Source organism: Salvelinus namaycush, chromosome 26 (genome assembly GCF_016432855.1).
Source record: "Salvelinus namaycush isolate Seneca chromosome 26, SaNama_1.0, whole genome shotgun sequence".
Lineage (NCBI taxonomy): Eukaryota > Metazoa > Chordata > Actinopteri > Salmoniformes > Salmonidae > Salvelinus > Salvelinus namaycush.
Genome location: NC_052332.1, coordinates 35,730,773 through 35,748,431, shown reverse-complemented (window position 1 = coordinate 35,748,431; position 17,659 = coordinate 35,730,773). Strand labels below are relative to the sequence as shown.

Below are 17,659 nucleotides of genomic sequence, written 5' to 3'. Positions count from 1 at the left end.
ACGTTACCCCGCTCCTCCGCTCTCTCCACTGGCTTCCAGTTGAAGCTCGCATCCGCTACAAGACCATGGTGCTTGCCTACGGAGCTGTGAGGGGAACGGCACCTCCGTACCTTCAGGCTCTGATCAGGCCCTACACCCAAACAAGGGCACTGCGTTCATCCACCTCTGGCCTGCTCGCCTCCCTACCTCTGAGGAAGTACAGTTCCCGCTCAGCCCAGTCAAAACTGTTCGCTGCTCTGGCACCCCAATGGTGGAACAAACTCCCTCACGACGCCAGGTCAGCGGAGTCAATCACCACCTTCCGGAGACACCTGAAACCCCACCTCTTTAAGGAATACCTAGGATAGGATAAAGTAATCCTTCTAACCCCCCCCCCCCCTTAAAAGATTTAGATGCACTATTGTAAAGTGGCTGTTCCACTGGATATCATAAGGTGAATGCACCAATTTGTAAGTCGCTCTGGATAAGAGCGTCTGCTAAATGACTTAAATGTAAATGTAGTGATGACGATGGTGATTATGATTTTTATGATGATGCTGATGGTGATGTTATGATGGTTATGATGATGATGGTGGTTGTGATGGTGGTGATCATGATGGTGGTGATGATGGTGATAATAGTGGTGATGATGTTGATGATGGTTATGATGATGATGGTTATGATGATGGTGGTTATGATGGTGGTGGTGATGATGGTTATGATGCTAATGATGGTTATTATGGTGGTGGTGATGGTTATCGTGGTGATGATGATGGTTAATATGGTGGTGATGATGGTGGAGGTGATTATGGTGATTATGATGTTAGTGATGATGATTATGATGATGATGGTGATGTTATGATGGTTATGATGGTGAAGGTTATGGTGGTGATGATGATGATGGTGGTGGGGATGATGTTTATGATGGTGGTGATGATGGTGATGGTTATGATGGTGGTGGTGGTGATGACGGTGGTGTTGATGGTGATGGTTATGATGGTGGTGGTGATGATGGTCATGATGATGATGGTTATGATGGTCATGATGATGATTGTTATGAGGGTGGTGGTGATGATGATGGTAGTGATGATGATGGTGATTATGATGGTGGTGACGACGGTGATAATAGTGGTGATGATGTTGATGATGATATTATGATGATGGTGGTGATGTTGATGATGGTTATGATGATGGTGGTGATGATGACGATGATGGTTATGATAGTGGCGATGATGATGGTGATGGTGGTGGTGATGATGGTTATGATGGTGGTGATGATGGTTATGATGATGATGGTTATTATGGTGGTGGTGATAATGATGGTGGTGATGGTTATGATGGTGGTGATGATGATGGTTATGATGGTAGTGGTGATGATGATGCTGGTGGTTATGATGGTGGAGGTGATGATGGTGATGGTTATGGTGGTGATGATGATGGTTATGATGATGGTGGTGGTGATGATGATGGTGGTGATGATGGTTACGATGGTGATGATGATAATGGTTATGATGATAATGGTTATGATGGTGGGGATGATGGTAGTGATGATGTAATACACATTCAAATCAACATGTTAGGCAAGTACAGTAGATGTCTACATGGCTTATGTTATTATCTGCATACAACACATATTCACAACCATTTATGATCAGCCAATGACTGACCCTGTGGATGATGCCAGCGGAGTGCAGGTGTCTGATGCCACAGAGGATCTGGTAGAGCAGGTAGGACATCCTCTCATGGTCCAGATCCATGTGGATGACCTGGCACAGACTGGCATCCATCAGCTCCATCACCAGGTAGCTGCCAAACAGACAGAGGGGACCACCCATAGAGTTAGATAGACCACCCCATTAGGGCTGTGCCTAATGGTCAACCGAGAATCGTCTTTTCTTTTGACCAATCATTTAAACGAAATTGTAAAACGTGCACTTTTCCATATATAGAAACACCATATGTGTTTTAATAAAATAAACTTCTGTATATGCAGGGTTGCAAAGGGTTGGTAACTTTCCAGAAATTTTGGGGAATTTTGCTTAAATGTATTTAAAATGTTAGCTTATAACAGTGAACCTTTTTTGTGGGATACACATAAGGCAATTCTAGGTCTTTGTCACGATCGTCTTGCGAAGAGAGTGAGGACCAAAATGCAGCGTGTGAGAAATACATTCTTCTTTTATTTGAGAAGAGCAACGAACGAAACAAAACAACAAACTGACGACCGTGAAGCTATATAAACAGAAATGGTGCTGACACTGACCACTACACACTGACATAGACAATTACCCACAACCAGCTAAAGCCTATGGCTGCCTTAAATATGGCTCCCAATCAGAGACAACAATAACCAGCTGTCTCTAATTGAGAACCAATTCAGGCAACCATAGACTTTCCTAGACACCTACACTGAACACTAAACCATCTACTCTACTTAACCCCCTAAACCAAACAACACCCTAGACAATACAAAAACACATACTTCACCATGTCACACCCTGACCTAACTAAAATAATAATGAAAACAAAGATAACTAAGGCCAGGGTGTGACATAACCCCCCCCTTAAGGTGCGAACTCCGGGCGCACCAGCATAAAGTCTAGGGGAGGGTCTGGGTGGGCGTCTGACCACGGTGGTGGCTCAGGCTCTGGGCGAGGTCCCCACCCCACCATAGTCAATCCCAGCTTACGTCTCCCCCTTAGAATGACCACCCTCATTTTACACCCACTTAATTTAGATGGTAACCTTAAGATAAGGGGCAGCACCGGGACAAGGGGCAGCACCGGGATAAGGTAGCTCAGGACAGAGAGATAGCTCAGGACAGAGAGGTAACTCAGGATAGAGGGGCAACTCCGGACTGAAGGGCAGCTCCGGACAGAGAGACAGCTCTGGACTGAGGGGCAGTTCTGGATAAATGGCAGCTCTGGGCTGAGGGGCAGCTCATGACTGGCTGACGGCTCTGGACGCTCATGGCTAGCTGACGGCTCTGGACGCTCATGGCTAGCTGACGGCTCTGGACGTTCATGGCTGGCTGACGGCTCTGGACGCTCATGGCTGGCTGACGGCTCTGGACGCTCATGGCTGGCTGACGGCTCTGGACGCTCATGGCTGGCTGACGGCTCTGGACGCTCATGGCTCGCTGACGGCTCTGGACGCTCATGGCTGGCTGATGGCTCTGGACGCTCATGGCTGGCTGACGGCTCTGGACGCTCATGGCTGGCTGACGGCTCTGGACGCTCATGGCTCGCTGACGGCTCTGGACGCTCATGGCTCGCTGACGGCTCTGGCAGATCCTGTCTGGTTGGCGGCTCTGGCAGATCCTGTCTGGTTGGCGGCTCTGGCAGATCCTGTCTGGTTGGCGGCTCTGGCAGATCCTGTCTGGTTGGCGGCTCTGGCAGATCCTGTCTGGTTGGCGGCTCTGGCAGATCCTGACTGACGAATGGCTCTAGCGGCTCCTGACTGACTAACGGCTCTGACGGCTCGGGACAGACGGGCGGCTCTAATGGCTCGGGACAGACGGATGGCTCAGACGGCACTGGGCAGACGGATGGCTCAGATGGCGCTGGGGAGACGGATGGCTCAGATGGCGCTGGGGAGACGGATGGCTCAGATGGCGCTGGGGAGACGGATGGCTCAGATGGCGCTGGGGAGACGGATGGCTCAGATGGCGCTGGGGAGACGGATGGCTCAGATGGCACTGGGCAGACGGATGGCTCTGGCCGGATGAGGCGCACTGTAGGCCTGGTGCGTGGTGCCGGAACTGGAGACACCGGGCTAAGGACACGCACCTTCAGGCTAGTGCGGGGAACAACAACAGGGCACACTGAACTCTCAAAGCGTACTATAGGCCTGGTGCGTGGTACCGGCACTGGTGGTACCGGGCTGAGGGCACGCACATCAGGGCGAGTACGGGGAGAAGGAACAGTGCATACTGGACCCTGGAGACGCACATTTGGCCTAGTGCGTGGTGCCGGAACTGGTGGTACCGGGCTGGGGACACGCATCTCAGGGCTAGTGCGGGGAGGAGGAACAGGGCATACTGGACCCTGGAGACGCACATTAGGCCTAGTGCGTGGTGCCGGAACTGGTGGTACCGGACTGGGGACACGCATCTCAGGGCTAGTGCGGGGAGGAGGAACAGGGCATACTGGACCCTGGAGACGCACATTTGGCCTAGTGCGTGGTGCCGGAACTGGTGGTACCGGGCTGGGGACACGCATCTCAGGGCTAGTGCGGGGAGGAGGAACAGGGCATACTGGACCCTGGAGACGCACATTAGGCCTAGTGCGTGGTGCCGGAACTGGTGGTACCGGGCTGGGGACACGCATCTCAGGGCTAGTGCGGGGTGGAGAAACAAGACGTACTGGACTCTGGAGACGCACAAAAGGCTTGGTGCGTGGTGCCGGAACTGGAGGACTGGTACAAGGGGCTGCCACAGGAGAGTTAGCACGTGGAACTGCTACAGGAGGTGCAGGACTAGGGAGGCGTACAGGAGGCCTGGTTCGTGGGACTGTCATTCCCTGACGGTTAGCACGCACCTCAGGACGAGCATGGAGAGCTGACTCAGGTAACATCACTTCCCGCACACGTTCTGTCGGGTGGATTTTGTGCCTCACGCACCAACACAGCAGCTCCCTCATTTCACTCTCCTCCAACCTCCCCAATAAATCCTTAACAGTCTCTGTATCATTCCCATTGCTCACCTCCAATATCAGCCCGACTGGCTCAGGTTCCTTTTTAGGGTCCTCACGGGTAGCACGGGAAGTTGACGCAGATCTCCTATCTGGACTCGCCACACTCCCCATGAGCCCCTCCCCAAGAAATTTTTGGCGTTTCCTCGAGGGCTTCCTACCGCGCCTTCGTGCTCCTTTCTCCAGCTCCATAATCCTGTAACCCTCCTCGCACTGCTCCAGCGAATCCCAGGCAGGCTCCGGCACTTTCTCTGGATCGCACGCCCACTTGTCTATCTCTTCCCAGGTTGTTCTCCACTCATCCTTTTCCCGGGTCCATTCCTCCACTAAGCGCTGTTCCATCCTTTCACGCTGCTTGGTCCTGGTTTGGTGGGTAATTCTGTCACGATCGTCTTGCGAAGAGAGTGAGGACCAAAATGCAGCGTGTGAGAAATACATTCTTCTTTTATTTGAGAAGAGCAACGAACGAAACAAAACAACAAACTGACGACCGTGAAGCTATATAAACAGAAATGGTGCTGACACTGACCACTACACACTGACATAGACAATTACCCACAACCAGCTAAAGCCTATGGCTGCCTTAAATATGGCTCCCAATCAGAGACAACAATAACCAGCTGTCTCTAATTGAGAACCAATTCAGGCAACCATAGACTTTCCTAGACACCTACACTGAACACTAAACCATCTACTCTACTTAACCCCCTAAACCAAACAACACCCTAGACAATACAAAAACACATACTTCACCATGTCACACCCTGACCTAACTAAAATAATAATGAAAACAAAGATAACTAAGGCCCGGGTGTGACAGTCTTGTGGCATATTTTAGTTAAACTATCCCCAATTCAATGGAATTGCAACCCTCTGCATGCACAGTGCATTCTTCCATCACATGTACAGCTGATTCTCAAGATCTTGCACAGTAATGAGATGCTATTGAGCCCACACTACTACACTTTCTGAGCCAAGGACTACATGCTTTCTGGTTTTGATTACAATACTAGGTGGGGTGAATATATTTTATATGACATACATGATTTTGTGTTAACTAGTAAATAGTAGCCTACAGCAAAGTGTGTTTAAATCAATTCTAACTTGTTAACAATTTCTGCTAGTTAGTTTTTATGTGGGTTTTAGCTTGCTTGAGCCTGTTAACTGAGGAGTGTTAATTCACCTATTTCCATACATGTTTCATTTTAAAACATCTTACAAAGGAGTTGTTTAATCTAACTGCTTAAATATTTATATGTACATGGAATTGTATTTAAAAATGTTTACTCATTTTTTCCCCAAATCTATACAGGAAAAAGCCACGGGCATTATCTGATGTGTGGAGACGTTTCACTGCAGCTAATGTAGAAGGAAAAGCTGTGTACATTTACAAATACTGTGCCAAATCATATGTGAAGAATGCAACAAAAATGCAGAATCATCTGGCCAAGTGCATAAAGTTCCGTAAGCGCTCACAACAAGCAACCTCTGACAAAAGTCCCTCTACTTCTATTCGAGGTGAAAATGATGAATCAGACACCTTATTGATAGCAACAGCTCATGGTCCTCCTGGAATCAGAAGTTTTTTGGATTCAATGGAGGAACGTAGTCAGGGAAATGCTGATGAATGTCTTGCTCGAGCTGTGTATGCAACTGGTTCACCTCTAAAGCTCACAGGCAATGTGTATTGGATGAGATTTATGAATGTTCTTCGCCCAACATACACCCCTCCAACCAGACATGCTTTATCTACTAATTTGCTGGATTCAACAGAGTTCAAGTGAAGGTCAAGCAAATCATAGAGAAAGCAGACTGTATTGCAATCATCTCTGATGGGTGGTCGAATGTTCGTGGGCAAGGAATAATTAACTACATCAATATCCACCCCTCAACCAGTATTCTACAAGAGCAGACACAAGGGACAACAGACACACTGCTCTCTACATTGCAATGACCTTGGCCCACAGAAGGTATTTGCACTGGTGATAGACAATGCTGCGAACATGAAGGCTGCTTGGTCTAAAGTGGAGGAGACCTACCCTCACATCACACCCATTGTCTGTGCTGCTCATGCATTGAATCTGCTCCTCAAGGACACCATGGCACTGAAATCAATGGATAAACGCTACAAAAGAGCCATGGAAATGGTTAGGTATGTGAAGGGTCATCAAGTTATTGCAGAAATCTACCTCACCAAGCAAAGTGAACAGAATAAGAGTACCACATTGAAGCTGCCCAGCAACACCCAATGGGGTGGAGTCTCTCCAATAAATGGCAATATCACAGTCTGCCGATATGGACAGCCCCATCAAGAGGATCCTCCTGGATGATGTATTTTGGGAGAGAGTGGTAAGCAGCCTGAAACTCCTGAAACGTATAGCAGTAGCCATTGCACAGATTGAGGGAGACAATGCCATCCTGTCTGATGTTCCGACTCTGCTTGCAGATGTAAGAGAAGAAATCCGTACTGCCCTGCCCACTTCACTGTTACTCCAAGCAAAGGAAACTGCAATTCTGAAATACCTTAAAAAGCGTGAAGACGTCTGCCTGAAGCCCATACACGCCGCAGCGTACATGTTGGACCCCAAGTATGCTGGCAAGAGCATCCTGTCTGGTGCAGAGATCAACAAGGCCTATGGTGTCATCACTACCGTGTCTCACCACCTTGGCCTGGATGAGGGCAAGATTCTTGGCAGTCTGGTGGAGTACACTTCCAAGCAAGGGCTTTGGGATGGAGATGCAATATGGCAGTTGTGCGAACATATCTCATCAGCCACCTGGTGGAAGGGACTTTGTGGATCTGAGGCTCTTTCCCCTGTTTCCTCCAAATCCCACCAACATCAGCCGCCTCAGAGCGCAACTGGTCCTTGTTTGGGAACACACACACACCAAAGCATGCAACAGGGTTGAAAAATTGGTGGCCATTGAGGCTTTTTGAGCCTGACAACAAGCCATCCTCAACAAGGTTGGAAAGTGACAGTGAAGATGAGGCCTCAGAGTCTGATGTTCAAGAGGTGGACATTGAGGAGTTCCAGGAAGAAGACATAGAAGCCTGAGAAGAAGACCATCAAAGCTTTAGTTTCTAGACTATCATTTTACAGATGTATGTTTCTTTCTCCCTTTCTTTTGTTGTTCAGTGAAATCATTCCATGTGAAGAGTCAACTCATTTAATTAAAGTTCAATTCGTAACTAAATAGTTTTTTAAAATTTCTATTGGAAGAATTTTATCAATTGCAATTATGTCTACTTATGATAAGGTAAAAGGTTTATGTTTCTGTCTCCATACGATATGATAAATATATCCAATGCAACAAACATCTACATTTAAATGGCATCAATATTAATTTGCATATATTTCTGTTAATTCCCATATATTCCCGTTAATTCCCACAGAAAGTTTCCACCTCTGAATATTCCCCAAAATGTGCAACTCTATGTATATCTACTGAACTTGCTTCAAGAACGCTGTTTGATTACATAATTAAGATACACAAATGACTCAAGAGGGAGTCAGAGATCAATATAGCCTAAAACAAAAAAATAAACCTGTTCCCGCCCCTCCTCCTGCAGCTGCTGGCCTTCGCAGATTCTACCGTTATGCTCCTGAAGTTGCCAGTAATAGGCTACACTAGAGGTTGGCAACCTTTTCCATTTGGAGTGCCAATTTATCTTACCATTTCTACCGATCTGGGTGCCAGTTATGATTTTCATATGCACATTTTTGTGGAACAGTTTCATTTCATTTTTAATAGTCTTTGTATCTCAAAGTCATTGTCTGTGGTTAATCTACATTCTATTTCAGTCTAAATGAAAATTATACACATCTAAAGTAATTTTTATTGCCATAGCCAACAATGTAAAAAAAAATAGCCTACATAAAGCCAACAAATAAAACATTGCAGCCTGCAGGTAGAAAATATTCTGATAAAAATAAAAATCACATTGGCTACGCATGGCCTGTTTGCAACAAACTTACAACAATGTATCAACTATCAACTTGGTCAGCCCGAAACTCACGCTAGCAAACTTGCAGCATTGTATAAAATATTCTGGGCCCTCAGTTTCCCCCGCCAGTGAGCTCGGGCCAGACACAGCTGTAGGCTATTTGTGCAAGGAATAAGAAGTACACAAGTTTTTTATAACGTTTCGACTGGATAAGAGCATTACATTTTTCCCTTTCATGCAGAGTGGTTATCGAATTGGAGAGAGCTGGAATTATACTAATCAGACCAATCAGGCCAGGTAGCCTAGGCCTACTTCCATAATCAGGTGCGTGTCTTACTCAACATTGACAGGAGCGTTTCAAACAAAAGACAATGAATACATTTACAGAACTCCTAAATGGGATGTAATAAAAAAAATGTGTTTCTCACAAGCGTATCATAGGTTGTGAGCTTTGCAACGAGAACGGTAAACGACTGTAATAATAAACTCAGCAAAAAAAGAAATGTCCTCTCACTGTCAACTGCGTTTATTTTCAACAAACTTAACATGTGTAAATATTTGTATGAACATAACAAGATTCAGCAACTGAGACATAAACTGAACAAGTTCCACAGACATGTGACTAACAGAAATTGAATAATGTGTCCCTGAACAAAGGGGGGGTCAAAATCAAAAGTAACAGTCAGTATCTGGTGTGGCCACCAGCTGCATTAAGTACTGCAGTGCATCTCCTCCTCATAAACTGCACCAGATTCGCCAGTTCTTGCTGTGAGTTGTTACCCCACTCTTCCACCAAGGCACCTGCAAGTGCCTGGACATTTCTGGGGGGAATGGCCTTAGCCCTCACCCTCCGATCCAACAGGTCCCAGACGTGCTCAATGGGATTGAGATCCGGGCTCTTTGCTGGCCATGGCAGAACAAGCATACTGCACAGAACGAGCAGTATGGCTGGTGGCATTGTCATGCTGGAGGGTCATGTCAGGATGAGCCTGCAGGAAGTGTACCACATGAGGGAGGAGGATGTCTTCCCTGTAACGCACAGCGTTGAGATTGCCTGCAATGACAACAAGCTCAGTCTGATGATGCTGTGACACACCGCCCCAGACCATGACGGACCCTCCACCTCCAAATCTATCCCGCTCCAGAGTACAGGCCTCGGTGTAACGCTCATTCCTTCGACGATAAACGCAAATCCGACCATCACCCCTGGTGAGACAAAACGGCGACTCGTCAGTGAAGAGCACTTTTTGCCAGTCCTGTCTGGTCCAGCGATGGTGGGTTTGTGCCCATAGGCGACGTTGTTGCCGGTGATGTCTGGTGAGGACCTGCCTTACAACAGGCCTACAAGCCCTCAGTCCAGCCTCTCTCAGCCTATTGCGGACAGTCTGACACTGATGGAGGGATTGAGCGTTCCTGGTGTAACTCGGGCAGTTGTTGTTGCCATCCTGTACCTGTCCCGCAGGTGTGATGTTCGGATGTACCGATTCTGCGCAGGTGTCATTACATGTGGTCTGCCACTGCGAGGACGATCAGCTGTCCATCCTGTCTCCCTGTAGCGCTGTGTTAGGCGTCTCACAGTACGGACATTGCAATTTATTGCCCTGGCCACATCTGCAGTCCTCATGCCTCCTTGCAGCATGCCTAAGGCACATTCACGCAGATGAGCAGGGACCCTGAGCATCTTTCTTTTGGTGTTTTTCAGAGTCAGTAGAAAGGCTTCTTTAGTGTCCTAAGTTTTCATAAGTGTGACCTTAATTGCCTACCGTCTATAAGCTGTTAGTGTCTTAATGACCATTCCATAGGTGCATGTTCATGAATTATTTATGATTCATTGAACAAGCATGGGAAACAGTGTTTAAACCCTTTACAATGAAGATCTGTGAAGTTATTTGGATTTTTACGAATTATCTTTGAAAGTCAGGGTCCTGAAAAAGGGACGTTTCTTTTTTTGCTGAGTTTAACATGTTGAATGCATTAGCCTAACAGATATTACCATAACCAAATAAACATTGCAGATGAGAAATTATGGGAATTAACAGTAAATGTAGGCCACTACTGGTGATATATGTAATGGGGAATTGATAGACAGCAAATAATGCTCATAATGAAGTTATGAAACAATAAATACACACAAAATGGCTGGAGAGAGATGTGCCTTGTGCATCTGAGCCACACTCCCCTTATTCTTGGACCGTTGCATCCCTGCCTCCTCCTCAATGGATTAGTCCACTGAGACAGGAGCAAATCAGACAGGTGTCTCGTGTGCTCAACAAAAAAAGATCTTGGTCGACAAACAGCCTATCGACCAAACAATCGACCAGTCGACTAAATGGGGTCAGCCCTAATCCCCATCAATGTCCATGCTAAAACTGCTTATATCCATATAGAGTCCTCTATCTAACTTCATGGGACAACCACTCCTAAGATCCCAGTACTTACATCTGGTCCAGCCAACCAGGACCCCTCTATTATGTAGCCCCGCCCACTGACATCTAGAGTTTTATAACATATACATAATGGAAGTCGTATTATGAGCTCTTTTATTCCTGAAAACTTTCATTTTAAGGTATCCCTCTATATATTACTCTGAGGTTATTTCTCAGTTATTTCCTCTGTCTCCTGCAATACGGTCATTGAGGTTATTTCTCAGTTATTTCATCTGCCTCCTGCAATACAGTCATTGAGGTTATTTCAGTTATTTCATCTGTCTCCTGAATTTTTTAAAATTTTATTATTTTTATTTCACCTTTATTTAACCAGGTAGGCAAGTTGAGAACAAGTTCTCATTTACAATTGCGACCTGGCCAAGATAAAGCAAAGCAGTTCGACACATACAACAACACAGAGTTACACATGGAGTAAAACAAACATAGTCAATAATACAGTAGAAAAATAAGTATATACAATGTGAGCAAATGAGGTGAGATTAGGGAGGTGAAGGCAAAAAAAAAGTCCATGGTGGCGAAGTAAATACAATATAGCAAGTAAAACACTGGAATGGTAGATTTGCAGTGGAAGAATGTGCAAAGTAAAGATAGAAATAATGGGGTGCAAAGGAGCAAAATAAATAAATACAGTAGGGGGAGAGGTAGTTGTTTGGGCTAAATTATAGATGGGCTATGTACAGGTGCAGTAATCTGTGAGCTGCTCTGACAGCTGGTGCTTAAAGCTAGTGAGGGAGATAAGTGTTTCCAGTTTCAGAGAATACGGTCATTGAGGTTATTTCTCAGTTATTTCCTGTCTCCTGCAATACGGTCATTGAGGTTATTTCTCAGCTATTGTCTGTCTCATACAATACGGTCATTGACGTTATTTCTCAGCTATTGCCTGTCTCCTGCAATACGGTCATTGAGGTTATTTCTCAGTTATGTCCTCTGTCTCCTGCAATACGGTCATGTAGATCTTTTTTATGTATAATAATGTGTTAAAATGTGTATGCGCTTTGAAGGTCACTACTAAGCTTGTGATTATATAGCATCCTCTCTCTCAAACAACCAGACCCTCATAGGAAGGAGGCAGTGCAGCCCCGCAGCAGTGATGAGGAGAATAATCCTTACCATAGAAGGATAAGCAAAAAGTATGAGCCTGCAGCCGACTTACAGATCCTGGAACTCCTCCAGTGAATTCTGTGGTGTGAAGACATTCAGGAGCCTAATAATCTGGAGGAGAAGAGACAATATATCAGGAGAATGAAATATGACACTCATTTGGTGATATAAGACTAAATCAATAATTTCATACACACACATACAGTATAGTTAGCCAATGATGTCACACATAAAGGAATTCGCCATAATGATGAGGTCTAAAAGACCCACATACGTGGACAGCTGAGCATGTCCACAGTGACGTACATTTTTGTGATTGACGCACTTGAGCAGCACCAACTCCCTATAGGCCCGCTTGGCGTGGGTCTGGTTCTGGAAGGGCCGGCTCAGTTTCTTCACCGCCACAGGGACCCCAAGGACACTGTCCAGGGCCGAGCTACATACACAGACACACAGAGGAGTGGGAGGAGAGGAGACATCATCTGATTTATCACTGTTTTCCATGAAAATAGGACACCACACCTTGATTACTGTGGAACAAAGTATTCCATCGTCTATTGAAGGAATAACTCATCATGTTCACAGTCAATGCAACAGCAGGATGATTGTGAGGAGTTTAAATAACAGTGTGGCAGTGCCATGCCCACTCACCAGACAATGCCCTGGGCACCAGACCCGATGGCGCGAAGCTGTTGATAGCGGGTCAGCACAGTGAAGGTGGAGTCACCCACCTGCACGCTGTGGAAGAGCCCCTCCCCCTCACTCATGGCTCCTCCCCCCGTGATGCCACTAACGAATAGGATACAACCTGAGGAGAGAGAGAACAGAAGAATTCAAATATTATGATAATATCATCCAATATCATATCAGATGATGTTCTTAGGGCATGTTATAGCACTACTACTGTTACCACTAGTTCTAGAGTAGAGAGGGAAATAACTATAAATTAGGAAAGATTCACAAATAACAGACCAATTCATGTGGAACCATTATTTCATTATAGTTGCATGATAGCATGAAATAAACAAAATGAATAATGTAGTTATGGAACATAGTGGACGTTGTTAGCTGGCTGGCACACACACACACACACACACACACACACACACACACACACACACACACACACACACACACACACACACACACACACACACACACACACACACACACACACACACACACACACACACACACACAGCAAACACAACGCTGTTCCAACGCCCACACAATCTCTCTCGGCCATAACAGTAATCTGCGTGATGCTGGATGACATAGAGGAACCTTGGGCGATATGACTCTGTCCTGTTATCTCCCATTTTTCCATGGTTCCCAGAGCCAGTCAGCCATAACATGGACAGAGTGGAGGGCATGCTGAATGTGACTCAGGGTGAGCAGTACCCTCTTAGTGGGCTGCAGCAGAACTCTACCCGGAGCAGCAGATGTAGTGCTTGGGTGGCATACACCACATCTACATACAAATCCTGAATTCAAAGTTATTAAGCTGTGCTGTTCTGGGTGAATAAAACAAAGAAGAAAAACAGCATGATTCATCTCCCCTTGGAACGTTCACAATTAAATGCCTGGAGGACAAGGCTGTGTTTCACCTGATCCTGGTCAGGTAGAGCTCAGATCGGCAGCAACTAACAGCATGCAGACCTGTTATTAAGAGACGCGTACAATCAGGAAAAAATATTGCAGTCAACCCTATGTTAGACACGCAAACGCATGCACTCTCTCTCACACACGTTGGTAAGGGCAGACAGATACACTGGTATGTCGAGAGTCTTGTGGCTAGTTAGTAGATAGATGGTGACCTAGAAAAGCCTCATGGTCCCTCAGCAATGGCGCAATGGGCAGCTGCCAACTGTAAACCACTGGTTCATCCCACGGGTTAGATATGACCCCACAGTTGCCAACATGTCATTTAAATAATATGATCTAGTGGTCAGAACTGATTATAGGGCATCTGTGTTGTACAAGATGACATGGGTGAGTTAAACAACTGTAGGCCTAGCTCGGACATAGTCAGGCTTTTCAGTAGGCCAAATAACCAAATATTATTTGAGGCTGACAGTCATAATGTTCTCATTTCTCGCATTTACATGATACACATATCTTTTTTAAAATATTTAGCTGATTAGCTACAAAACATTCGAGCACATATGACTTTACACCAGACCACTGTAATAATAATAACCTATGTAATAACTCCGTAGCTACGATTTAGCCAACTGTGGCCTATAACTATGGTTTTACCTGAAATTGTAGGCTGCATGCTTTTTTAAAACATGGTATTCTACTCCGTACTAATAATTACCATGGAACAAAATATGTGTAAGTGATGCCAAACATTCTATACCTCAGGCACACAGTCACTGTACATTGAGGAATGTGCGTTCCGTCCTCAATAGGCTACCTGGATGCATCGCACAGACTGATTCTAGTCTAATGAATGACTCAGTATGCGTGCTATACCGACATCATGACACGTTCAAACCCAGGTTGCCAGCTACAAAGGCCAAACCTATTCAGATGTACAGTATTAAAGAGTTAGACTAACATGTTTTGTATCTTATTCACATATTCAATGCTATCAGTATTATAATTTTGTATTTCATTCCTGTAATTTATTTGATCGATAGCAAAGCTATAGTGACAGTAAATGTACCAGTCACAGCAGACAGTGCGCCGAAGAACAATCTGGATGAAAACGATAGCCTGATTTACCTTCTGCCTTTTCTTTTGCCGGATCACTCCCATGCGTACACCCGCTAACCAAATGAAATGTCGCGCCACCAGATGTGTCTAGAAGAAGAATCGTTCCACTTGGTATGTTCAGTGAAATTGGAGACTTTGTGTTTATGTTTCCTTGTAGTTTGGCTAAAAATGTTGCGGTCCTGTCCGTAGCATGACTGGTGGGGCGGAGGCAGGCGAAGGGGTCCTGCTGGGACAATTCCACACAGTACCACGAGTGGCCACGAGCGAGCGTGCATGACGTAATCGCGTAGCAGTAATAGTTGGCACACGTTAATTGATACAATGTAGCTACAGTAGTTTGTTATATTGTAACTACACATCACGACAGACCGTTCACAAACTCACACAAACAACAGTGCCAAAATATATGATGCTGTCTGCGATTGCGAACCAATGAGTTCTATATACTTGACTTGCCTAGTTAAATAAAGGTAAAATAAAAATAAAAATGTATAAATATACACCGCGCGTCCATCTTGGCACTCCCTCACCGTTGTAAAACATATTTTGGAAGCTCTAGAAATGCATGTATTAATGTCTACATTCATTTTTGCCACGTTTGTTCCATTACAGACACTTTAATGCATACTTTTAAATTATATTATGTGAGCTAAACATACAAAATAAAAATATGAACATTTTCCTTAATATATAATTTCTGAAGATTACTAATGTTACTGTCCCCACTACAACAACAAAAAAATACTTCAATAAATGACATTTTGTCCTTACCGTAGAATTCGTAATTTTGCCAATACCGTAAAATTCCATTCATTCCTATGGTGGACTGCTCCTGTCATTATGGCCAACAGGTGGCTTCAGATCCTCTCAATGGCCAATATATAGAATTCGCAATTCAGGGTTTACATACATCATTCCTGTAAACACTTCAAGTTGCACACTAAAGATTTCAAAATAAAACACATTGATAAAAAATAATGGGAATAATTATTTATTTTTCTATAAATATTGTTACATATCTGGAGGAGAAGAGACAATATATCTAGTCTAGGCATTCATGGTTATATACAGTACCAGTCAAAAGTTTGGACACACTTACTCATTCCAAGGTTTTTATTTATTTTTACTATTTTCTACATTGTAGAGTAATAGTGAAGACATCAGAACTGTGAAATTACACATATGGAATCATGTAGTTATCAAAAAAGTGTTAAACAAAACAAAATATATTTTATATTTGAGATTCTTCAAAGTAGCCACCCTTTTTAAATGTATTTATTTCACCTTTATTTAACCAGGTAGGCTAGTTGAGAACAAGTTCTCATTTGCAACTACAACCTTTGCCTTGATGACAGGTTTGCACACTCTTGGCATTCTCTCAACCAGCTTCATGAGGTAGTCACCTGGATCACATTTCAATTAACAGGTGTGCCTTGTTAAAATTTATGGAATTTCTTTCCTTCTTAATGCGTTTGAGCCAATCAGTTGTGTTGTGACAAGTTAGCGGTGGTATACATAAAATAGCCCTATTTGGTAAAATACCAAGCTCAAATAAGCAAAGAGAAATGACAGTACATCATTACTTTAAGATATGAAGGTCAGTCAATGTGGAAAATTTCAAGAACTTTGAAAGTTTCTTCCAAGTGCAGTCACAAGAACCATTAAGTGCTATGATGAAACTGTCTCTCATGAGGACCACCACAGGAAAGGAAGAGCCAGAGTTGACTCTGCTGCAGAGGATAAGTTCATTAGAGTTAACTGCACCCAAAATTGCAGCCCAAATAAATACTTCACAGTACACAGTACTTCAATACTTCAAGTAACAGACACATCTCAACATCAACTATTCAGAGGAGACTGCGTAAATCAGGCCTTCATGGTCGAATTGCTACTAAAGGACATTACTAAGAAGAGACTTGCTTGGGCCAATAAACACAAGCAATGGACATTAGACCGGTGGAAATCTGTCCTTTGGTCTGTTGAGTCCAAATTTGAGATTTTTGGTTACAACTCTTTGTAAGACACAGAGTGGATAAATGGATGTTCTCCGCTTGTGTGGTTCCCACCATGAAGCATGGAGGAGGAGGTGTGATGGTGCTTTGCTGGTGACACTGTCAGTGATTTATTTAGAATTCAAGGCACACTTAACCAGCATGGCTACCACAGCATTCTGCAGCGATACGCCATCCCATCTGGTTGGCGCTTAGTGGGACTATCATTTGTTTTTCAACAGGACAATGACCCAAAACACACCTCCAGGCTGTGTAAGGAATATTTGACCAAGAAGGAGAGTGATGGAGTGCTACATCAGATGACCTGGCCTCCACAATCACCCAACCTCAACCCAATTGAGATGGTTTGGGATGAGTTGGACCGCAGAGTGAAGGAAAAGCAGCCAACAAGTGCTCAGCATATGTGGGAACTCCTTCAAGACTGTTGGAAAAACATTCCAGCTGGTTGTGAGAATGTCAAGAGTGTGCAAAGCTGTCATCAAGGCAAAGGGTGGCTACTTTGAAGAATCTAAAATATATTTTGATTTGTTTAACACTTTTTTGGTTACTACATGATTCCATATGTGTTACTTCATAGTTTTGATGTCTTCACTATTACTCTACAATGTAGAAAATAGTTAAATATAGAAAAACTTTGGAATGAATAGGTGTCCCCAAACTTTTGACTGGTACTGTATTTATATAGATGAAATCAAATCAAGAGAATATTGGTCTTCTTTCAGCTAGCACTATATGATCTGGAAACCATCACACACACAAACA

At 44.5% G+C, this 17,659-nt stretch overlaps 1 protein-coding gene across 2 annotated transcripts in view; it reads right to left on the bottom strand.

Annotated features, from left to right (window-relative positions):
• The window catches only part of LOC120021529 (mitogen-activated protein kinase 9-like), a 29,330-nt gene extending 14,210 nt beyond the window's left edge, over positions 1 to 15,120 (bottom strand). The window contains exons 1-5 of one of the 2 annotated variants that reach the window (XM_038965319.1): positions 14,895 to 15,120; positions 12,816 to 12,972; positions 12,471 to 12,600; positions 12,217 to 12,275; positions 1,647 to 1,785 (exon numbers count right to left, since the gene is read on the bottom strand). In XM_038965319.1, coding sequence (XP_038821247.1) covers positions 1,647 to 1,785; positions 12,217 to 12,275; positions 12,471 to 12,600; positions 12,816 to 12,931 — 444 coding nt within the window. In that variant the 5' untranslated portion in view covers positions 12,932 to 12,972; positions 14,895 to 15,120. Of the gene's footprint in view, positions 1 to 1,646; positions 1,786 to 12,173; positions 12,276 to 12,470; positions 12,601 to 12,815; positions 12,973 to 14,894 lie in introns of those variants that run through there. The other variant, XM_038965320.1, reaches the window with a different exon arrangement.
• Positions 15,121 to 17,659: the final 2,539 nt, after the last annotated feature.